The sequence below is a fragment of the Hylobates moloch genome, unplaced genomic scaffold, assembly GCF_009828535.3.
Source record: "Hylobates moloch isolate HMO894 unplaced genomic scaffold, HMol_V3 SCAFFOLD_13, whole genome shotgun sequence".
Lineage (NCBI taxonomy): Eukaryota > Metazoa > Chordata > Mammalia > Primates > Hylobatidae > Hylobates > Hylobates moloch.
The window spans coordinates 42,264,365-42,289,386 of NW_026652288.1; the positions used below are offsets into that span (position 1 = coordinate 42,264,365).

Genomic DNA, 25,022 nt, shown 5'->3' on the forward strand with positions numbered 1-25,022 from the left:
ACGATAAAGTGTGGGATAACCATTTTATTCTTAAAGCCTAAGCGAGGTCACAAATCTTTTTTTCTTTCGTACAGTTCCTTAAGATCCCATTTGTAGACACTTATCATTACACAAAAATAACGAAGTTCCAAGTAAACTGCTATTCTACTGACTCTTATATGTGAGTTTAATTTACTCATTCAGCATAACTAATAATCTATAAAGTCCCTTCATACATAAACTCATTTAGTCTGAAGAAAGTGGTATTTATCAAGTGGGGAAAATTGATTCTCAGAGTGGCTAACTCACTTTCCCAGTATACTTAATTCATAGCTTGAAATTAACTCTGGACTGCAAACTTTGATCACTTTTCATTTCACCACAGCCAGCTCCCAAACCCAACTTAATGGGTTATGTTCAATGAATGAGAGATGGGCTTCCCAGGCCTTTGCTTGTAAGGAACTGACTTGGGGTAACTGTTACCAGGCAGAGCCAGAGAGGCCTTACAGGTAGGGGTGGTGTGCAGCATCTAGCCCATATAACCTGACCATGAACCACAGATGAGCCTCCCTGCCCTGCCAGATGAAGTAATGTAACTTATTTTGAACAGGAGCATGTAGCAAAAAAGAGGTCCTCTTTACTTCCACAGTGCACACTGCAAGACATTCTCAGTACATTATACAGTCTAGATCTTATTGTTTATGGGTCTGGTTTTGCCCTCATGCAGCAGACGTAGTTCCTGATTTGTAGCACCTTAAAGAAATTACAGTGAAGGATGCCTCAAGATTCTTGGCAGGCAAATATAGACAAAGCTCCTTTACATCTTTTTTAAGAATTCCAGGGATGGCGATCCATGAGCTTTGGTCAGATGTATAATGTGAAGATCAAGAAATTATTTTCCGGCCGGGCGCAGTGGCTCACGCTTGTAATCCCAGCACTTTGGGAGGCCGAGAGGCAGAGAATGGGTGAACCAGAGGGGTTGCAGTGAGCCGGATTGTCCCATGAACCCGCCTGGGGACAGGGAGATCCGTTTAATTATTTTCCCTTTTCCAACCGTAGAATTTTACTGATTTGATGTGATTTCCTCCTGTTTGTTTCACTCTGAGCATGAAGAACTGGTCACCCACTGTTCTCTGAATAAACCCATTTTAAATGCATGAAGGCGAGTGTGATGAGATTGTTCCTCATTCTTTCCCTCAGGCTAAAATACCATTTTTGCTTTAGCCTCTTCAAAGCTTCTATTTTCCCCCCCTTGAATTGTGTTTACTCCCCTTCTTGGGACCCTGCTCGGTTGTTCCGTCACATTGCTGTTTTTTAAGTAAAGAGGTCCCAATCAGACACAAATCAAACAAGGGTGTGACCAATGCAGGGTATTAGTGAAGAAATTGCTTCCTGGGCTCTGCAAGTCCTACCTGTCTTGGCACACAAATAGTGAGCCATTGTAGTCAACAGTCATCTTTAAAAAGAAGAGAAAAGTTCGTCCCACTCATAAATAGACTACTGTAGAGAGAAAAATAAATGCCTCTGGTGGCTTCACCCAGTCTGGCTACTTGCCATGAGAAAGAAAGTGTGCTTGATTTGGCACTTAACAAATGGTTGTACACATTTGTGCTGGGGAACCATGCAGTATTGCGAATTTTAGATATTGACCCTGCACTAGAGAGAAGCAGAATACGTATCCTCTGATGCAAATGAAAAAGCATTGTGTGGTAGACACATTGAAATCTAAACACGCAGGCAAAACTTTTTCAGCAAGGTGCCTTTAAAAGGGTACTGAATAAGAAATCACTGAGATTTTCAGATCTGATTCTAGTTTGAACTCTAGAGCCCTTTAAGAGAAAGTTCTAAAACCCACCAATTGGGAATATAAAATTGTACAGTCACTTTGGAAAGCTAACTGGTGGTTCTTCAGAAAGTTAAGGTTACCATATGGCTCAATAATTTCACTCCTGGGTATATGCCCGAGAGAACTGAAAATATATATTTACACAAAAACTTGTACACAAAGTAGCATTATTCACTGTTTTAAAAAAAATAGAAACACAAATGTCTGCCAAGTAATGAATGGATAAACAAAATGTGTTCATGTGATGGAATATTATTTAGCCACAAGAAGGAATGAAGTATTGATGCATGCTGTAACATGGATGAACCTTGAAAACATATGTTTAGCAAATGAAACCAGTCATAAAGACCATGTATTGGATGATGCCATTCATATTAAATGTCCAGAGTAGATTAATCCATAGAGACAAAGTAGATTAGTATTTGCCAGGGCTTAGAAGGAAGGAGAGATGGGGAGTGGCTACTAAAAAGTACAGGATATAGGGAGTCCTTTTTCAGATTTTGAAAATGTCCTGGAATTGGATAACGGTGATGGTTGCACAACCCTGAGAATGTACCAAAAAACACTGAATTGTATCACTTTAAGAGGGTGTATTTTATGGTATGCAGACTCTAATTCAAAAACAGAAAAACACATAGACCTCTTTTTTTGAAAAATGATAGGCACCTTGAAAACCTTTCATTAATGACTGAGGCATTTACCTGATCTGGAAAATTTTGTGCTGGTGCACTGGGTTTCATGAGTGTTGCTGGTATAGCAAGATGGTGGACTAAGATGTTTCTACAGAAAGTGGCTGAATATGACACTGAGAAATTATTCTCGGTGGTATGAATACAGACTGGGCTGGTTGTGAAGAAAGCAAGGAACATGGGACTTAGCTATGGCTCTGTGAGTGGTCACTTTTTTTTGCTGATACTTAAAGATCTGAAATATTTTTCCCTTGACTGTCATTTGTGAATATTTTTGCCTAGGAGCTTAATTGCATAGTTGGGGTCTTGTTAAATGAATCATCATATTTGCAGACTTATTTAGTAGTTTCCATTCTGAAAATTGAATGACAAGAAATACACCCAAACTGATTCCAGGCTGTTAAGTTTACTTTTTTCCTTTCAGCTATTTTTCGATACCATTAATTAGCATCTACAGAGTAGCCATCCTCTGACGATGGTAAGGTAACCCTGGCTTGTCCCTCAGCTGCCTTGCTTTCTTTCCCAACAATGCGTTTCTAATACTTTTGAAAGAGAAGAACACTTCCACTGCGTCCAAACAGAATCCACGAAGTCCGATGCTTTTGAACAAAATGGATGTTTCCTCCCTGTGCCTTGAAATTGATATGCACTGTCAAAAAGCGTTTTCCGAATGGTTTCTCCTTGTCATCTTGTACCAGATTTTCTCCTCCATTCTGAAAATGTGCAGTTTAATGTTGCGTTTCGAATCACTTTCAGATGAAAGAGTGTGTAATGGAATCAGAGCATCCCATGAATACTCTTAACAGTGTCAGAGATGCCTTTTTGTTTGTAGCTCTGCGTTCCAAGGGGACTGATGACAACAGTGAAATTACACTGGGGGCCTTGCCCAATAGTAGGTTCCTTGTCTGTGATGTTTTAAGGGAAGTAGTAAGGGTGGCTTCTCCCATGTTGGTGCTTCTGTGTTTGGTTTATATTTCTTAGAATCTAAATTGTGGTGGTTATCACCTCCTGAGAAGAAAAGTAGTAACTGGAGTCCTTGTCAGTATTTTCCTACCCCAGTGTGTATCAGACTCTTTTCAGAAGCATTTCACTCCAACGCTGAAAGTTGCCTATGAAATCACCTGATTCTGACCCTTTTTGTTATCAGCAAGGATGCCAGGGCCCAGAGTTAAAGACAATTAGCAGTAGCCCACTGTGGAGCTGGCACCTATAATTTCAGATTCCCAGGCCGGTGCGGGTGCTGTTTCTGCCACAACACACAGGCTCCTACCACCAATTACTCACATATATGTGAATTTCCTCCAAAGCCATGAACCTTCTGAGCTGGAGGAGGGCTTGACAATTAGCCTTTGCCCCACAGTCTTTATCATTTCATGCTTTGGCTGTCACAGTATAGCCTTTCAGGTTAACTGTCAGAACCTAACAACCCGGAAAGGGTAGATGATGGCAGGCCCTTCCTCACACGTGTGTGTGTGTGTGTGTGTGTGTGTGTGTGTGTTCTACATTGAAACACATTTAACTACATGAGTGGATGGATTCCATGCTACAGGGCTGGCTGATTGCTTAGGAATTAAAGATGGGAATGAATTTCTGCACTCCCAGGACTTTTTTAAACTAGAGCCTCAAAGCACTTTGCTTTGCCATTCAGCAAGTTCCTTGCTGCGGAGAGAAGAAACCAAGGTATAACAAAGTGAAATGACTTGGTTTGGAATTGGACTTCAGATGTGAGCTTGATCGCTGCTCTTTGTCTCACCTGGAGGACTTTTTTTTTTTCTGTCGCTCAGGCTGGAGTGCAGTGGCGCCATCTCGGCTCCCTGCAAGCTCCGCCTCCCGGGTTCACGCCATTCTCCTGCCTCGGCCTCCCAAAGTGCTGGGATTACAGGCGTGAGCCGCTGCGCCCGGCCACTTGGAGGACTTTTAATACCTTTTACTCCATAGAAATTGGACTCCTGGACACCATTACCTGCTTCTCAAGTCCAGCAGCTAGGGGATTTTGGATTTCTTTTCCATTTCTACTCTACAGAGAGATGCTACCTTTATTTTTTAGCTTGACTATATATTTGTGTGTGTGTGCGTGTATAATTTTTTTCTCTTTCTCTTTCCCACCTCATGTTATAGGTCGTTGTTGTGTATCTAGAGCAGAGGGAGTACTTAGTGGCTTCTGCCACATGGGCAAAGCTTTCTACTGAGGCTGAAAAGCTCTATGCCTATTGTCTCCATGCCATGTTTACATGGCACCTATTTATTATTTGACTGTGAATTTTGGGATTTTGTCTGGTTTTAAGACAAAAGGTTTTCACCTTGAGAGGGCAGAAGGGCTAAAGTGTGCTCTGAAATGTACCCTGGCAGAACATGGGCTTTTAGGCTTTCTGAGGGTTACAAGAAGAAGGTGCTGACAGAGTGTTCCTACATTTGCCCTACTTGATTCTCCAAACTTTGTCTTCACCTTAAAACTTAATTTACGCTGGGCATGGTGGTTCATGCCTGCCATCCCAACACTTTCGGAGGCTTAGGTGTGAGGATCACTTAAACCCGGTACCCATCTCTAAAAACTTTTAAAAAATTGCTGGGCACAGTGGCTCATGCCTATAATCCCAGCACTTTGGGAGGCCGAGGCGGATGGATCACCTGAGGTCGGGAGTTTGAGACCAGCCTGACCAACATGGAGAAATCCCGTCTCTACTAAACATACAAAATTAGCCAGGCCTGGTGACACATGCCTGTAATCCCAACTACTTGGGAGGCTGAGGCAGGAGAATCACTCGAACCTGGGAGGCGGAGGTTGCAGTGAGCCAAGATCGCGCCATTGCACTCGAGCCTGGGAGACGAGCAAAACTCCGTCTCAAAAAAAAAAAGGAAAGAAAGAATTTGTTACTCATTTGCATGAATCTGAAGCTTTCTCTATAGCTGTAGCCAGTGACAAAGTAGCTCTGCAGTGTACTGAGGCAATATCATTTCATATTAGGAAATTTAGAAGTGAGGGGGTGTGAATGAGCTTCTACTATTCAAACCCGGTAGCACCCTGTGTGTTGGGGCTCCGTGAAGGAAGAACATTTCTGAGACCATCTAGAAGGAAAGTTCCTTATTCTGCAGGGTGAAACCATGCCACACAACACTGTAAGTTGAGTTTTGCTTGCCCCGGAACGAGGGAGATAGCTCCCAGGCAGTAGAAGGCGTAATTGGCTGTTTGCTGCCTCACAACAAGGACATCCCCTACTCCATTTACTCCTAGTAGTGATGTATGAAGGGGAGGTGGCTTTCCCATCCTGCTGCTACCTCCAGACTCCTGGGTAGCTGTCTGGGCCTGGAACTCTGGCAGTCCATGGTGGTAGGTAGCCCATAGGCAATGAATATGGTAATTGAGTTGGCAGTGGTGTTTTGGTTTGTATTGGTTTGGTTTTGTTTTATCAGTGTTACTGATTGAACACATTGAAAATTTCCCTATGGCCACTGAATAAATCACACCTGGATGTATACTGTCAGAGCCTGTGGGCATAGTTTCAAGTCAGTTCTTGGGTGCCTAGTGAAATACATGTATCAAAACTGGTACAGAATGCCCAGGCTATGGGGGAAGATCACACCTTTTTAAACATTTTTTTTTTTTTTGGAGACAGGATCTTGCTCTGTTGCCCAGGCTGGAGTGCAGTGGCATGATCATAGCTCATCATAGCCTCGACTTTCTGGGCTCAAGTGATCCTCCCATCTAAGCTTTCTGAGCAGCTGGGACTATGGGCATGTACCACAACGCCTGGCTAATTTTTTCTATTTTTTGTAGAGATGAGGGTCTCAGTATGTTGCCTAGGCTGGTCTCAACTCCTGGGTTCAAGTGATCTTCCTGCCTTGGCTTCCCCAAGTGCTGGGATTATAGGTGTGAGCCGTCACGCCTGGTCTAAACTTCTTTATATGGCTAAGATTAACAAGATCTAACCTTCAATCGAAGAGCTGATGAATTCTTTAGTCATGCATTTAATCCCTCACTTGGAACCTCTTCTTATACTTTTATTTTGAATGTGATTGGTAGTTCTAAACCTATTTTTCTGGGTTCTTTCCTTAAAGCACAAGTGATATAGAAATGTGCAGACATTTTTAGGCTTAACCAGTTCTTATTTTTATAAGAAGATTCAGTCACTGGCTTCTCAGTTAGTGGCTCCTGAAACAGATGCAGGATAGTTGTGCTGCTGTGCCTGAGCTCCAAATAATGGCCTCTGAGATGTGGTTGGGCCACCTAGTAGAACTTCATGGAGACGTGCTTGAGGCACATGGGGTTCATGAAGGGTGGTAACATTACAAAGATGAATCAGCATTCAGGAAGACTCTAGGTCTTCTGTGACTGCATAGCCAAATCTGGGCAAATCAGTTCCTCTTGAAACCTACAAAAGGAGCACGCGTTTCCTGTAACAGTCAAATAATACAAAAATATATAAAGAAAAGTTAACCAGGTGCGGTGGCTCATGCCTGTAATCCCAGCACTTTGGGAGACTGAGGTGGGAGGATTGCTTGAGCCCAGGCATTCGCGACGAGCCTGGGCAACATAGTGAGGCCTCGTCTCTATAAAGAAAATAATAATAATTTAAAAAATTAAAAATAATAAAATTGTTTAAAAAGAAAAATTAACTTTCTCTCCCACTTCGATAACTTCCTTGCCACTCACTCAAACATAATTATATGTTATCAAGCTGCCAGGTGTCGAAGTGGTCAGGTAGGACAATGAACCAAACTGAAAGTAACAATCAACCCTTTCTTCGCTTACTGCAGCAGTCCTGGCAAGAGGCAAAGAGGAAAGTGCTCTTCCATTTTTCCCCATAGGACGGCACCAGGTGAAGGTCTGGCAGATGACATGCAGCGCTGGCAGGAGGGAGTCTCACTGCCCAGAGCTCTGAACTAAAGGCTTTGCCATTTTGTGGACCGAGGGTTGGAGGGCCAGGGAGAGAAGGGGAAGGACGACAAGAAGACTGAGTCAGAGCAGTGAAGTGTCTCAGTGGAGACTCCTAGGCTAGTGGGGTATGAGTCCTGGGCTGCAGCTGTCCCGGCGGCTGCAGTGCAGGGACTGTGCACCACATCCGGTATGGAGAGGGCAGCTTCCCCCATGAGGCCTGCTGGACAGAGCCTTTGTAATGGCCTGTGGTCAGGCCTGAAACATCGCACACAGGATTTGGGCATTGAATCAGACTCTTCGCATAGATGGAATATCTATATATAGCTTTTGTTTTTACAAAAATGGGATTGTACCACTCATTACTCTGCAGTTTACTTTTCTCACTTACTATATCATGGATAATTCCAGGTCACAAAATAGAATTTCACTCCTTTTTTTTTGTTTGTTTGTTTTTGAGACAGAGTCTCACTCTGTTGCCCAGGCTGGAGTGCAGTGGCGCAATCTCAGCTCACTGCAACCTCTGCCTCCCGGGTTCAAGCAATTCTCCTGCCTCAACCTCCCAAATAGCTGGGATTATAGGCACCCACCACCACGCCCAGCTAATTTTTATACTTTGAGTAGAGACGGGTTTTCACCATGTTGGCCAGGCTGGTCTCGAACTCCTGACCTCAAGTGATCCACTCACCTCAGCCTCCCAAAGTGCTGGGATTACAGGTGTGAGCCACAGCGCCTGGCCTTTTTTTTTTTCTTTTCTTTTTTAATGACTGTATAATGGCTTATAGAATACAAGCCAATCCATTCAACAGTTCCCCTTTTGACAGTCATTCAGGCTGTTTCCAGTCTTTGCCCCAGTGAATAATGTCAAAAGTCTGAATTGTATGTATATCCTATGTACTGAGTCTTTTATTTCTTTAGAATGTATTCCCAAAAGTGGAATGACTGAACCATTGGATATGTAATTATAATTGTAATCAATGTAAAAGGTGTAACAATTCCCATTCCCATTATGAAAGTGACTTTTACTCTATAAAAACTATGTATTGGCCGAGCGCGGTGGCTCACGCTTGTAATCCCAGCACTTTGGGAGGCCGAGGCGGGCGGATCACGAGGTCAGGAGATCGAGACCACAGTGAAACCCCGTCTCTAGTAAAAAGTACAAAAAATTAGCTGGGCGTGGTGGCGGGCGCCTGTAGTCCCAGCTACTCGGAGAGGCTGAGGCAGGAGAATGGCGTGAACCCGGGAGGCAGAGCTTGCAGTGAGCCGAGACTGCGCCACTGCACTCCAGCCTGGGCAACAGAGCAAGACTCCGTCTCAAAAAAAAAAAAAAACAAAAAAAAACTATATATTGTTGATTTTTTTTTAATGTTTCCCAACCTAATGAGCAGAATTATATATTGCTTTTACTTTAGTGTGCATTTTCATGGACTAGTGAGATTGAGCATCTTTTCATATCTTTATTAAACATTGCATTTTTCCTTCTGTCATTTGCCTAATCATATTTTTTATCATCTTTTTTTCTTCTGCTCGTTTGTTAAATGTCTGTTGGCACATGTCATTCCTGCTCTGAGAACATCACAGAGTTGAGATATAACAAGAGTTAATATGATCTCTTTAAGAAAAATTGTAAAATCAAGTTAATATTTGAAGTGAGCATCCTGTTTTACCCTCCGTTTCTCTTAATCACTTAATATTTAGACTAGGGGAATAAAGGTATGTGTTTTTAACTCCAAAATATAACATTAGAGGAGAGAAGTAGCAGGATTTTCTAGGAATTAGTCTGTAACTCAAAATTCTCATTGGTTAGGAATAAATTACCTTTATCCTCTCATATAGCTAATATTTGGGGCAGGGACCAGGGGGAGTTTTGTTTTTGTTTTTGAGATGGGGTCTCAATCTGTTGCCTAGGCTGGAGTGCAGTGGTGCAATTTCGGCTCAGTGCAACCTCCCCCTCCCAGGTTCAAGCAATTCTCCTGCCTCAGCCTCCCAAGTAGCTGTGACTACAGGGCCCGCCACCACACCCAGCTAATTTTCGTATTTTTAGTAGAGATGGGGTTTCACCATGTTGGCCAGGCTGGTCTCAAACTCCTGATCTCAAGTGATCCATCCCCCTTGGCCTCCCAAAGTGCTGAAATTACAGACATGAGCCACTGTGCCTGGCCTGAGTTTTTTAAACTATTAATGTCCTTGATTTACCTCCTTTTCTCCCATTCTTGCAGTTGACTCCTAAGAACACCCTAAACCTTACTGTTCATTGTATCACAAATAACGCCCCATCGATTTTACTGGAATTAATGTCATATAAATTTCAGCTGTAGTCTTTAAAGGAAAGGCTAACCTTAATATTGGATAATACGCTGAAAACCCATCCCCTATGTATGGGAATGGATAGTGGGTGGGAGGTGATTGCCAATGGATTAAATCACCTCAACCCCAGCAACTTTCTCATTTAACCTCTGGAATGTTACTCAAATTCTGGTCATGGTGGTATCCACAAGTCCAGGCCTGAGGCCGCAGAAGGAAGGTCAGAGTGTGTACGTAGCTCTCTTGCACCCTCGCAGCCACGGCATTTGGTTTTTGTTTTTTCTTAATTTTCCTTAGGAAAAGCATCTCATAAAATAATGAAATAGAAGCTAGGAAGTACAGGGGTCCTGTGATGACAGACTGTAGCTTTAAAGGCATTTCCCTACTTTATTGATTGTTCAGTATGAGGTTTGTCAGCTCTCACATGCACTTCGTTCCCTTTGAAACCCCTTTCCTCTCATTGCCCTACTCCAGATTGGAGACCAGCACTCTGACAAATTGATCCCAAGATCAGAGTGATGAAAGAGAGAAAGATCAAAAGGAAGCCAAGGATCACATAGGAAGAGGCATCACGATGTAGGCACTGGGAAGGTTGGCAGTCGAACATGCTGTCATCTTTAATCCATGGATGCCTCTTAAAGGAAGAGCTTGGTAGTTCAAACGGAAGTGAAAAAATATTCTGTACATAGATGGATTTGGATATAATTATCTATTTAAGAAAGTAATAAACCAGGCTTGCCCTGGCAGTCATATTGTAATAGAACACAGATACCTCATTGTGTGTGAATTTGAAATTAAAAAACAAAGTAAACATGGTGGGCTGCTACCATTGCTGCCCCCTCCCTGCCTTGCTCACTAAGGAGAGAGGCACTGCCTTGTTTCCCCTTGTATTTCAAGGCGCTTCTCGATGGCGACTCAGCCAGAACACTGTCCTCTTAGGCCTGCTGTCTTGTTGCAAAACCAAACAAAAGGCATATGGATTTTTAAGGGCTCAGACTATAAGTTATATAATATTGCTACTAAGAAAAGTCTTACGTAGGGCCCTCATTTCTGGATTTCTTCTGTTCCTCCACTCAAGTCCGGCTCCCTCTTCATCTATTTAGCCACTTATCCATCAGCAAGCGATTGTTGCATGTCTGGCACGTGCCAGGCACTGAGCACTGGAGATTGAGAGACAACAACATAGACTCTGCCTGGAAAATATCCACGGGGTAGTTCAAGACAGCCATGGAAGCCAATAGTCATAGCAAGGACTGGTAAGGGCACAGCTAGGCATAGACACCACGGGGTCACAGAGAAGGGGCATGGGGGGTAGGCCAGGAGGACAACAGAAGGCATTCTGAGCTGACTCAGAGAAATGGGCTGATCATGAGAAGGAAGAAGCAGATGTGAAGGGAGTAGCAAGAGTGAGGCTAAAGCGAGAAATACAGGCAAGAACCAGATAACAAAGAAAACTGGAAAAGCTGGGAAGCCATGACGGGGCTTTAGGTAGGAAATGTGGCATGATGAGAGTGGTGCTTTAACATCACCTTTGTGACCTTATGAAACACGGGGCAGAGGAGGGCAGAACAGGGGCTGAGGAAGCAGTGGAGAGCTCCTGAGTCACGCAGATAAGCTCTGATGGAAACCAGAACCAAGGCACTAGCAGGAATCAAGGAAAGAGAGGGATTCCTGTGCTGCTGAGGAGGTGAAATCTACACACCTGGATGCCTATTTGGACATGTGGGGTGAGAAAAGGGAGGAGTCGAGAATGGCTGGCTGTCTTCGGGACGAGCAACTGGGTGGAAAATTGTGTGGTTTCTGGAGATAAGAGAATGCTAGAAGACAGATTTGGGAGGGGGCTGGGGACAGGATCATTAATTTTGAACCTTACTAAGTATGAAATGCCAGTGAATACATCGAAGTGGATATATCTGTTGGCAGTTGGCTGTTCCAGGCTGAGCACAACAGAGATATGTGGGCTAGAAAGGTTGTCTGGACTCACCAGCGTATGTCGTTGTTGGAGCTATTTATCCATTCAGTAAATATTAAGAGTATACACTCTGGGCTATCTTTGTGAGCATGCAACCTGTGCACCACACAGGGCCCTGCTCTCAGAAGGACTTCACATTTGGTGTAATGCTCTGCTGTGGCTGTCTTGAAATTCTCCATTTTTTTTTTTATCAGGGGGCCCTGTGTTTTTATTTTGCACTGGACCCTGAAATTACATAGCCCTGCCTACAATGGCCTGGCACTGTGTGCAGTAGTAGGGCTGCAGTGTTGATCAAGACAGGCATGGTTCTTGTCCAGCTTACAGGCTAGCATGGAAAGCAGACAGTTAAGTAATCAATTATAACATGTGATGAGTTCTGTATTAAGAGAGGGACCAGGCTAAGGGAACACGTATGGAGGGATAGGGATCTAACCTAACCTAACCTTGGCGGCTGAGGATTTAGGGAATGAGAGCACCCAGGGAGAATAGTGAGACAGAATCATAGTCCACAACACCAAAGAAGGGGCGGAGAAGTTGGAGAGAGAATGTCCTGGGAGTTGGGAGGGAAACCAGGAGAAGAAGTTGTATCCCTGGTGCCAGGGTTAGTAGACAGTCAGATGCTGCCTGGGAGATCAGAACGATGGCATGCCCAAGGGATGTAGCCACAAAAGGGCCATTTGTTGACTCAGGTGACAGTAGCTGGGTGTAGAGGGAGGCAAGAAGTTAACTTACCTCTGTTTGAGGGATCCATGGGAGGTGAGGAAGTAGATAGACCCTGAATGTAGATTATTATCCATTTCTGAGGCTTAGGTTCTTAGGAAAGAAAAAAAGGACATTTCGAAGGTGGAGTTTGGATTAGGAGAGTATCATCTGTTTGGTTTTGGTTTGACTTTGATTTTAAACAGAATGCTTTAGCATGGTTTTGTTCTATGGGCAGTGATCCAGTGGAAAGAGAGGTCAGAAATAGAGGAGTGGGAGTAACTGACATTGGGAGAACCCCAAGGTGTGGGAAGTGACAGAGACGAGCTCCGGTCAGGAAGAGAAGAGGAAAAGATAGCTGAGGAGCAGTGAGTGTCTAGCTGAAAGCCCCTCTTTCCTCTGTAAAATCTACCCCATGTGACTTGGTTAAGTGAACATCTGCTGCCTTTTAGTTCTTTTCTCTTCCTGCCTCAAATTCAAGGAACAGTTTCTTCTAAGTTCTTTCATCTGCTCCTTTAATCAGCAAACATTCACTGGGCCCCTGCTTTGTGACAGGCATGACCTAAGCCTTTGGCGTTACCAGGCCCCTGAGCTCCTGACACTCAGGTCCTAGAGGAGATGCTTCCATGGCCTGATTGGGCATGGCTGGCTCTTCCTAGTCCATGCCTGGGAATTCAACTGCAATTCAGGGGCTGTGCGGAAAAAGAGGAAAAAGTTAAGAGTAGCTTTAGGGAAAATCTTGAAAGAGGAGATTACCTTTGGAATTTATCACATAATAACTTTCACACCAGCTCCCCGGATTCTCAGGGGCCCTGTAGATCCTGTAAGATTAGGCCCAAACCTAGAATTTCCTGACCCCGCCCCCTTTCAAATTCTCCTGTGTTTCTCCATCCTGTCAAAACTCCTACTCTCTTATTATAGTCATACTCACCTGGTAATTAGAACAAAGACCATTGGAATTAATTCACACTGATTTGTGAATGGTGGATAACACCTTAGTGGGGGTGGGGTAATAATGATTGCATTTTACAAGTGGCTCCTGTTTATAAGAAGGAATCTTTCATTTGTCTATTTCAGACAGCATAATAAAAGTGATAAGGAGTATTATAAGAGGCCTCATCTTCTCACAGTCAGTTCCCCTAAACTTTTCCATTTTCTCACAGCTTCCACTGTTTTTTTTTTCTTCCTAGAGTCAGAAGTTCTCTAAAGCCCCTAAGATTTTTGTCATCACTCCTTCCCTTCCTGGATGCACTGACCCCCCCACCCCGCCGCCACCGCCCCCTGTCCCCCGCCCCGACCCCCCACTTTCCCGTTTCTATGACAGCAGCAACTAGGGCACAGGTGGTGAGGGGTTGGGGGTGGGGTCATGACAGCTGCAGCCATTTATAGGGATTGCTTCCAAGTCAGGGACTGCCTCTGCAGTGGGAGAGAGGGATGCCCAGAGGCTTCTTGGCACAAAGAATGCAGCCTCCCTAGAATGAAGGAGGCATCCATTCAGATCTGAGCTGATCGAAGGCATTTCCCATGTTGGTGGCTCCTCACTGAGAAGCATGTCGGGTCTCAGGTCTCTAGCTCCCTGATGCCTGGGAGCTGTTGGGTTCATATAGAATGCAATTCCCCAAGCCACTTCCATTTGTTGTAGAAATGGCTACATTCTGCCACAACCGATCGATAGCTGAAAAGTGGCTGTCAGGAACCACTTTGGAATCAGAAGTTCTGAGAACAGGAGGCACCTCTGGGAATAGGCCCAGGAAAGCTTGCTCATGGTTATCGATCCTGCAGCCTCTCCTGTAGGCATCTGCTTTGGGGACCGCTGTTCCCTCAAAAGTCCTTGACTGGGCAATAGCTCTTAGATACGTTTTTTGGAGTGTATGAGTTTCCTGAGCCTTGAGATGAGTGGTTTTGTTTTTTTTTTTTCCCCTGGACCCAGGATATCACCCTAGAAACTCAACAGTGTAGGCCACACATTGTCAGACATTGATGTGCTTATGAATCACCAGGGGATCTTATTACAATGCAGATTCTGATACAGTAAGTCAGGTGGAACCTGAGATCCTGCATTGCTAACAAGCTGCCAGGTGAAGCCAATGCTGCTGGCCCACAGCATCATTTGAGTAACAGGGATCTAGAGCCGCACTGTCAAATGCATTCAACACTAGCCATATGTGACTGCTTAAATTTAAAGCTAAGTTCATTAAACTTCAATAATATGAAAAATTCAGTTCCTTGCCTGCACTAACCACAATTTAAGTGCTTAGTACCCAGATGTGGTTAGTGCCTGCCATATTGGACTGCACAGACAAAAACATTACCATGATCACAGAAGGTGCTATTGGATAACCCTGGGGTAGAGCAAGACTCTGTTGCATCATTCATTCATTCATCCATCCATCCATTTATTCACTGAGCATTTGTTATGTGCCAAGAAGTGTGTCAAGAAGTATGCCTGGGGCTGGAGCATTAAGGCACACTTCCAGCTAGCAGAAAACGTAAACATAAGCTAACTAGAATGCAATGCACTTAAAAGAGAGCTGCCTCTCCTATGGTGAGGGATTCAGAGCTGGGAACGGTGAACTCTGCCATGCAAGTGGGAAAACAAAAACATCTCTTGGCATTTCATGTGTGATCTGAACCAAGCAATGGTTTTAACAGAATCAGAGCATTTATGAGATTGGCTACTGACAATGCATTTTCACCATTTCAGGGCCATAATCATCAGAAATGGAGAAATTATCCCCATGTCTTCAGAATTTACCCCCGAGACGGAGCGCCAGCGACTTCAGTACCTGGTAAGAGTCATCTAGGCTTGGCAGAGGGCAGTGGCATCAGGGATGGCATCAGAGCTGTTCTGGAGGAACACGTTGCTACTGACATGGGAGCAGGCTCACCGCATTCAAATGACATATGGTATTAACTCCCCCACACACACCTTCTGGATCACACATCCTGGCTCCGTGTGTGACGACACACTCCACCTCCGTGAATTTATTATTACGGCTGATTTTCTCCCATCTGTGACCAATTGAAGACATGGTGTGCTCTGGTTTTTTTTTTTTTTTTTAGTGGTTTCTTATGTACAATGTGAAATGCAGTTTTGAAAAACACAGATACCTTCTTCCATGGCCCGCTACTCACTTTAACTCAAACAGGGAACTTGGTCTGATTCCCGTTGTGAGGAAGAATCTGCCCACATGGCAGCTCTAAGGTCTCTGCTGACACACGACTACTTCATGCTCAGATATGAAGTCTTACAGGCCCTTTGGGAAAGGTGCAGGTGTCAGAAAATCTGTTTCTATCCTGAAAATAAGTTCTCTATGTAGATTATTCTCTTTGGAATGAAATTATGAGCCGGCTCGGTTTTCTGGGAAACGGAATAGACTCACTTCCTTGTCTTCAGATTCCAGGGGCAAGGGTATTAGGCTTAGAATCTTGGTTTAAAGTGACTCTGGTAATCATCCCAGGTGACCTTGGGGCAGATACCTCTAGGAACTAACCCTGTGAATCATAGTGCTGTGGATGAAATATTTTCTCGCCAACTGGATTTCTTTGTAGACAACACAGCTAAAGTAGTACCCATCTGCTCTTAGGAAAGACTTGATCCAGGCTACTCAAAAAGGACTTTGTTTGCATCTCTGCATTTCAGTGTGTGTGGTCAGGATTTAGTTAATTTGGTCGATTTAGAAAGTAGCTCTGCACTTTCCTTCCATTCCCGTGTCTGTGTTTTCGTTCACTTTATTCTATGAACTGTGTCGCTTTAACTACTTATTTGGTGTATAAGACAGCAGGAATCCAAAATGATTATAAAACAGTACTTCAGTCTTTCACCTACTGTTGCTTTCTAACCTTTGTGGTGGTGTCTTAAGCTGATAAACTTGAAACCACTACTAGGGAATCCAGGCTTCAGACCTCGTCATTTTCTTTGGTAGTCTAAGCCGGTGGAAAGGACCCCACCGCAGCCTTCAGATCTTCATTCTGGCCCCAGCTATGTTATCAGCTGGACAGTTTTGTGCAAGTTTCTTAACCTTTCCTGACCTCAGTTTATCACTTGTGAAATGGAGAGCTAGACCATAGGGTCACCAAGGGCCTCTGAGCTGCAAGGGTCCCTCCAAGTAGAATTCATTACAGCTGGCCTGTCTGCCACCTGTCTGGCTTTCTCCACTCTATTCCACAAGGCTATCCAAATGACCTTATTACGCACCTTGTCACTCCCCTGTCTAAAAGCCTTTGGCTCCCTGCAATTTACAGAATGCAGACCGCCCTTCTTGGCCTTCCTGGAATCCTGGGCCCTGCCCACATCTCCAGTCCTATCTCAATGTTGCCGCCACCACCACTGCCACCAGGCATCCCATGCTCCAGCCACAGAGAACTACCTTCCATTTCCAGGACATATCATGATTTCTCTGATCTCTGACCCCCATGCCTTTGGAAGTATGGTCTGCCTGGATGGCCTTTTCTTTCTTTTCTGTTAGGAAAACTCCTCTTCATTCTTTGAGACCCCAGCACAAATATCACTTCTTCTGCAAAGTGTCCCCTAATCCTCCTAGGGAGTCAGTCCCCACAGCTTCCAGATCCCTGCAGTGTGGCTCTCAGCATATGGTGTTGCTTGTTTAGGTCTCTCTCCCTCTTCAGACTGAGTTCTGGAGGGCAGGCCACTTACCTTAGTCACCTCATATTGCCAGTATTCAACACAGCACCTGGCACAGAGGAGATATAGAACCAGTATCTTGTTTACTGAATGAAAGATTAAAAACAGGCTGGGCACGGTGGCTCATGCCTGTAATCCCAGCACTTTGGAAGGCTGAGGTGGGAGGATCGCTTGAGCCCAGGAGTTCAAGACCAGTCTGGGCAACGTGGCGAAATGCTGCCTCTACAAAACAAATCCAAAAAAAAAAATACGCCATGCATGGTGGTATGTGCCTGTAGTCCTAGCTACTCAGGAGGCTGAAGTGGGAGGATCACTTGAGCCCAGGAGGCAGAGGTTGCAGTGAACCGAGACTGCACCACTGCACTCCTGGGGCAGCCTAGGTGACAGAGTGAGACCTTGTCTCTTTAAAAAAAAAAAAAAAAAAATTAAAAACAATATTCATATTGACTTCTAGATCATTACCAAACAATCCTTTCTCTTCTGCCCTCCGCCCAAACATTTCACAGCAGGATATGAAGCCTTTGTCTCCCTTGCCTCTGTTATGCCCTATCCTCACCTTCCGTTGTTTTTCTGTTTTTTTTGTTTTGAGACAGGGTTTCACTCTGTCGTCCAGTCTAGACTGTAGTAGCACAACCATGGCTCACTGTAGCCTCAACCTCCTAGGCCCAACAAATCCTCCTACCTCAGCCTCTGTTTAGCTAGGACCACAGGTGCACCACCATGCCTGGCTGGTTATTTTTTTCTTTCGTAGAGATGGGAGGGTCTCACTGTGTTGCCAGGGCTGGTCTTAAACTCCTGGGCTCAAGCAATCCTCTCGCCTCAGCCTCCCAAATTGCTGGGGGTTACAAGCGTGAGCCACCATGCACAGCCCACCTCCTGCTCTTTACTGAAGCCCATTTCCTATTCAGGTTTCTGTTTTCCTACGAGAGGCAATGAATAATAAGTTAACTTTTTGCACTTTCTGTTTTAAAATGATTTCATCTTTTCATGTTACAAGAATGGTCCTGGGAGGTTAACTTGGTTGGGGGAAGTATAGGAATGCTGACATTTTCAGATTCCCAAATGTCAGCGGTATATTTCGGGATGGTTGAAATAAGATGCATGTGGCTTCAGATCTCAGCTTTGTCACATAAGTGTATGTAATTTCCACAGGGAACTTCAATGACTCCCAATTTCTTCAACAGTAATGGGATAGAAAACTTCAGAAGGCTGTGTAAGGACTAATACATGCCATACTGTTTTGTGACACACAGTACTACTCATTTAGCTATTGTTTGAGGAATTAAAGTATTACCACTACAAATCTGTCTTCGTCTGTTTGGGCTGCTGTAGCAAAAAACCATAAACTGGGTAGTTGATAAACAACAGAATTAATTTCTCACAGATCTGGAGGCTGGGAAGTCCAACATCAAGGTGCTGGTAGAGTCAAGGTCTGGTGAGGGCTCTACTTCCTGATTTGTAGACGGCCGGCCATCGCTTTTTTGTTTTCTTTAAAAAAAAAAAAAATTCACATGGCAGAAGGGACAAGGATGCTCCCTTGGAGCCTCTTTTATAAGGGCACTAATCCCATTTATGAGGGCTCTACCCTCATGACCTAATCACTTCCCAGAGGCCCCACATCTAAATACCATCACATTGGGGATTTGGGTTCAACATGTGAGTTTTGGGGAGATACATTCAGTCGGTAGCAAAAATCCCACTGGCCTGCAAACCATGGTAATTTTTTTCTCGTTTTTGTTTAACAACCATTTTTAACGTTGCTAAGATTAATGCATAATTTGGTGTCACTCTTAAACAATCAGTGTGGACACTATTAGTCCACAGAACCAAACCTAATGTCTGAATTTTTAAAAGGTGAGAATGCTGCCCATATCCTTTTAAATCCTTACTCCTAAATCAAATGGGTTACTCTAGTTTATAACTAAAAACATTTCTCCTCAGACATCAGGAGTTTAAAAAATCAGAACGTAAAAGACCCTGAGTTAGAATATTCTTAGCATAAAATAATCTTATGGTGAAATCTTTATGGTAAAATATTTGAGGGAATTAGAGATTAATAGTGTAAAATCTTGAAAATAGTATCAGCCAGGCATGGTGGCTCACACCTGTAATCCTAGCACTTTGAGAGGCCAAGGTGGGCAGATCACAAGGTCAGGAGTTCAAGACCAGCCTGGCCAACATGGTGAAACCCCATCTCTACTAAAATAACCAAAAAAAATTAGCTGGGTGTGGTGGCACGCACCTCTAATCTCCGCTACTCAAGAGGCTGAGGCAGGAGAATTGCTTGAACCCGGGAGGCGGAGGTTGCAGTAAGCCAAGATCGTGCCACTGCAACTCCAGCCTGGGCAACAGAGCAAGACTCCATCTTGGCAGGGAGGGGGTGGAGAAAATAGTATCAACTATGAGAGGAAAATAGGAGTATGATGTGGATTTCTCCCAGCCCAGCCCAGTCATGAGTCATGTGACCTCTAGCTTCCCCTCACACTATGTCTGTGAATCTCCTTCCTGAATGAAATGGGTGGCAATGCTTCCTTTTAGGTACTCATAACATGCTCAGAAATTAAAATGAAAAGTAATTGCATGGTAATATAAAATACAGTATACTGTGTTATAATTTTAAGTGCATGTAATCCTACTGATTCATTATTTTAAACATTCATTCCCTTGAATGATTACAAAATAGTTTAGTACCATGATAGTTGTGTCATCTTCCTTTACGTGGCCTCACCAGTTAGTAGTCACTGAAAAATTAACAGTGTTTTCCTTGTTCTTAGGGTAAATCAGATTTTATATTTAGGGTATATGAAGAAACATCTATGATAGAGTCATTAAAACTTCTGGGTCCCCATCCTGGCTAACACGGTGAAACCCTGTCTCTACTAAAAGTACAAAAAAGTGAGCCGGGCTTAGTGGCGGGCACCTGTAGTCCCAGCTACTCGGGAGGCTGAGGCAGTAGAATGGCATGAACCCGGGAGGCAGAACTTGCAGTGAGCCGAGATCGCGCCACTGCCCTCCAGCCTGGGCGACAGAGCGAGACTCCGTCTAAAAAAAAAAAAAAAAAAAAAAACTTCTGGGTCCCTAGCCACTTGCATTGAGCAGATGCCTGCAGTCCCAGGTCTATTTGACTTGTAGAAATGGTTAATGCTTTTCTTGCTAGTGAAGAAGGTGGTCAGAGTCCTTTCTACATGAACCATTTTGATCCACATCAAAGAGGAATGTTCAGTGTTCTTGGTATGCACAGTCTGGTCATTCGGGGATTATGGAACTGGAAGCAGATTACAAGATGATGGATGTGGCAGGCACATTAATTTTGTTTGGTCTTGCATTCTGACCTCAGAGGGCCCTTCATGTGGCTCTCTGGGTAATGCGAACTTTGTTTCATAGATTCTCGGGCAGGGTGATTAATTGAGCAGGCTTGAGGGTTTGACGTGTTCACACGGAATGTGGCAGGTGTGTGATGAGGAGTTCAAGGGACGGGCACTCCTGCCCGAGCACCAGGGAGAGCTGATGATCCTGCTATCGTGACTAACCCTTGCTCTTCTGTTGCTGGGTTTTGTTTTTAAGGTTTCCATGGTGATTGAAATAAAATATTTAAGGGGCTTCACCAAGCTGGACAGAATGTTTTGGTGGAGTCAGTGCTCAGATAGGAGGGAAGGGCGTCTGGTTGATGGACATTTTACCACAGATTTTACTGTTCTGATGGTGTGGCCTCAAGGAAATCACCCCTACCTTTGCTTCAGGTCACGGCCAGAAATGGATCTCCCTCAGGAGACATCCATAGCCCTGAGGTATGAGAGTGATGGTTTTCCCTCCATTCTGCCGGGACATATTTATAAACTCTGATTTGATTACATTAAGTTGTGCCGGTGTCATCATATCTTCAAATAACGTACTTCTGTCCTTGCAGAATAATCCAAGTTTGCAGCTGTTTTTCATCAAGGGCAATGTATAGAAGAGATGAATGTGGGTTTCAAGTACATATTTGATGAACACAAGTGCAACAGTATCTGAGGTGATTTCCTGCAACGTCCTTGGAGCTACCCCCAGCTCTCAACCCCGAGCCGGGTTCTGTTTGTCTGCTGTTTCCCTGGTGCTGCTTCGCTCTCTGGGATTTTTCCTGCTCAAGAGTTGTCTCCAGAAAAGTATTCCTTAAGCCTGAACCTGCTTTGAAGACAGGAGGCTATAATTGGGGAGGTTCAAGTGTGCTGGTGGGTCAAAATGACAGGTGCACCACCTTGGCGTCCCACCTAACCTTGAGAGCAGGTGGCTAAACCCGGCAAGCCTGGCTTTATTCAGAAAGAGACAGTTTCACCATCTCTGTGCTTTGCTCCTCAGGAGAATGTCTGAATCATAAAAAAATCCACTCCAGTCCCACCTACTTCCTCATTTAACCCCCTTTCATAAAATGGCATATGAGGTTCAATTTTCTAATTATAAAATGGCAGACTAAAAGCTATTGTGGTATTTTTTCTGTTTACAATAGGTGCCCTGGATCATGTAGAAATTTAAATGTGAATTTCTCTTAAAACCTTCATAAACCAGGCAGAATTTTATTCGTATTCAATTCTGTAATAGCTTATATATACAAGCTTGGTTCTTGTTACTTTGAGATTTTTGACAACAAATTAAGAACAGAGTTCTTTATGAAAGAATCCAACCTATACATATTTGGGTCTCAGCCATTTCACATTTTTTCTAACCCAAACCAAAGTATTCTATTCCTGCACTGTAAATCAGGCAGCCAGCCTTGGCTCTGGAAAAGCTGTCTCATTTGACTGTTAGCGTGACTGTTAGTGATCACCAGTGGCTTGGCTGACATTATTAATTTCATTTCATTCTTGACCTTAGACTTTCTATCTTGATAATTCATCTTGAATTGCAAGGCTTCCAATCCTGTTCTCGTATAATCTGATGAGATGTTCCCCCTCTAAGGGCAAGAAAAAGGAGAGATTACTCAATTAAAAAAAAAAGATACGTATTATAAATGGAAAATTCTCATTTTGATTACTTTCTCTCAAATGCTGTGAGGTCTGAACATTAAAAAAATTAATTAACGTATAAGTTTTAGGTAGAGGATTCTAGCTTTTAGTCAGAGAACTTTACAAAAGATTTTCTGTTGTGGAATCTGCCATCTCATTTATCTTATTTAACACATGAGTATTCTTATTTTCCACATTCTGCTGATGAGGGTGGAAATTGGAACAAATCCTTTGAAAAAGAGTTTGGCAGTCTCCCTAAAGTTGAAAGTGCTGTGGTCCAGCAGTGTTGCTCCTAAGTGTGTACCTAAGAGAAATGTCTACGAATGTTCACCAAAAGACCAGAGCGTGCATGGCAGCACTGTTTGTAACAGCTTAAACGGGAAACTTTCATGCGCGTCCGTGTGAAGAGACCACCAAACAGGCTTTGCGTGAGCAATAAAGCTGTTTATTTCACCTGGGTGCAGGTGGGCTGAGTCTGAAAAGAGAGTCAGCGAAGGGAGATAGAGGCGGGGCCGTTTTATAGGATTTGGGTAGGTAAAGGAAAATTACAGTCAAAGGGGGGTTGTTCTCTGGCGGGCAGAGTGGGGGTCACAAGGTGCTCAGTAGGGGAGCTTTTGAGCCAGGATGAGCCAGGAGAAGGAATTTCACAAGATAGTGTCATCAGTTAAGGCAGGAATAGGCCATTTTCACTTCTTTTGTGGTGGAATGTCATCAGTTAAGGGAGGAACCGGCCATCTGGATGTGTATGTGCAGGTCACGGGGGATATGATGGCTTATCTGAATGCCCTTGGAAAGTAGAATGGGCAAATAAATAATGAAATAGTCACAGGATGGAATTAACATACAGCACAGAGAATGAACAAGTTGCAATTACACACAACATGGATGAATTTCGCAGACTTAAGACCCAGCAAAGAGGGCATCCTGTAGGATTTCAGATGAAGCACAGAAACAGGCAAGACCAGTCTTGAAGTTGGAATAGTGCCCCTTTGGGGCAGTGGCAGTGATTGGATGGGGTCCTGATGGTGAGGCACTGGTCCCAGGATGCTGGTAATGTTCTTTCTTGAGCTGGATGCCAGCTACACAGATGTGTTCAATTTGTGAAACTTCATCAGCTTGTATGCGTATGAGAGGACCTTACCACATATAATTCACTGAAAAGTTTAAGTAGTTTCAGTTTATTTAACTCTATGTATCCTTTCTTTAACTGCACATTACCCTTTGCAGGAGGGGCTATCTTTGGTGCCAATGTCTGCACCCCTGCCTCCTCTCTGCCCCACTCTCTTCTCTCCTAGGAATACCTCCAAATGCCGTGCTGTCTCCCACTTCCCTGCCTTTGCTGTGGCCACACTTGCCATAGAGCTCTTGCCTGACCAACTCTTAAGCTCCTTTGCAGATTCTCTCTGATCCTCTTCAGTGTGTGACCCACTGTGTTCCTTGGTCCCTGTGAATGGCTCCATTTCTGCCTGTAAGCCGTCCTCAGCCTCCCTCACTCGTGTGTGTCAGCTCTGAGCAGAGGGGCCTCTTTTTGTGTTCTTTGAGCCCCATACCCCTAGTCCCTGGTACTTAGCATATGTAAGGGCTCAAATGTTAGTTGCATGAATTCCTTTATCGGGAATTCATGCAACCCCAAGCCCTGGGACAGTCTCCTTCTTGGCTGACACTAATCACTGGCCAGCTGACCACAAAGCAACAGGAAAAAAAAATTATCAAAAGGAGGAATAAAATGAGGAAGCATTTTGTATTCCCTAGCAAGCAATTTTGAGTAACCTCGAAGCCCCATCTTTGTGTCCATTGGAAGGCTGGTGCTCAGCCCTCCGCTGGAGCCCTGGTCACCTTAGACTCCTCCCATAACCAGGGCTAGTTTCCCTCCCTGGGGTCTGAGTTCCCTGCTTCCAGCTACCCTTTTCTCCTTGCCCTGCTGAGGTGCTCAAAACTCTCCCTGAGCCCAGGAAGGTGGAGCTCAGGGCCATGTGATCTAGAGTGCGACAGCCTTGGGTTCAGGTTGCTCACCTACTCTAGACTTCTGGCCTCCCTCTTCCCTAGTGAGAGGCTTACTGGAAGGTTCTGGAAGGTGCCTCTTCTTTGGGCTTGTTCCCTCTTGTTTTGCCTCCATCCCTCAGGGTACTCAGAGACTTTCTTTGGGACGGAGTTGTATTTTTCCACAGTGCAATGCTCATCTCCCTTCTCTTCCTTTGAAACCAGTTTCTGCTCAGGACTAGAGAGGAGAGTGGCCATAAAAAGACATCCAATTCCCCTACTCCAACTCTGGTGTCCTGCCCTGACAGTCAGTTATTCCAGCATCCTTTCCTGAGAGGTGTCCTTGTTCCTGGCCAGATATAACCACGTTTGTAAGTTTCCTTTTTTTTAGCTGCTCAGATCACTAAGTGACGAGGATATGTCCTATTCTCTTTTTAACAAATCTGTGCTCTTTAGAGTCCCTAAGAGTCTTGGTTACCTGCATTTGGACTTGCTAGGGCAGAGGTTATCAAGCTTTTCCCCCCAGGTGATATTTGTGGCACACACATGAACTTGGGGTATACCTCCACCTTCTCCCCTCATTTAGTAGCATTCTGTTGTGTTTCCTTGAAGGAAAACCTCAAAATTTAAAATTAAAATGGAGGTACAGGAAGAGATCCTTTTTTTTTTTTTAATCGGAGGGTGGGCTGGTACACTTTAAATTGCATTTTAAGGCTGGGCGTGGTGGTTCACACCTGTAATGCCAGCACTTTGGGAGGCCGAGGGGAATAGATCACCTGAGTTCTGGAGGTCAAGACCAGCCTGGCCAACATGGTGAAACCCTGTCTCCACTAAAAATACCAAAATTAGCCGGGCATGGTGGCACATGCCTGTAGTCCCAGCTACTCAGGAGGCTAAGGTGGGAGAATCACTTGAACCTGGGAGGCAGACATTGCAGTGAGCCAAGATTGCATCACTGCACTCCGGCCTGGGCAACAGAGTGAGAATCCGTCTCAAATAATAATAATAATGATAATAATAATAATAATAATTGCATTTTAATATCAACCGCTAATT

General features: G+C 44.2%; 1 protein-coding gene across 3 annotated transcripts in view; it reads left to right on the forward strand.

Annotated features, from left to right (window-relative positions):
• The window catches only part of PPM1H (protein phosphatase, Mg2+/Mn2+ dependent 1H), a 290,772-nt gene that overhangs the window by 180,369 nt on the left and 85,381 nt on the right, over positions 1–25,022 (forward strand). For all 3 annotated transcript variants that reach the window (XM_058426862.1, XM_032173171.2, XM_032173172.2), the window contains exon 5: positions 15,067–15,151. In XM_058426862.1, coding sequence (XP_058282845.1) covers positions 15,067–15,151 — 85 coding nt within the window. The remainder of the gene's footprint in view (positions 1–15,066; positions 15,152–25,022) is intronic.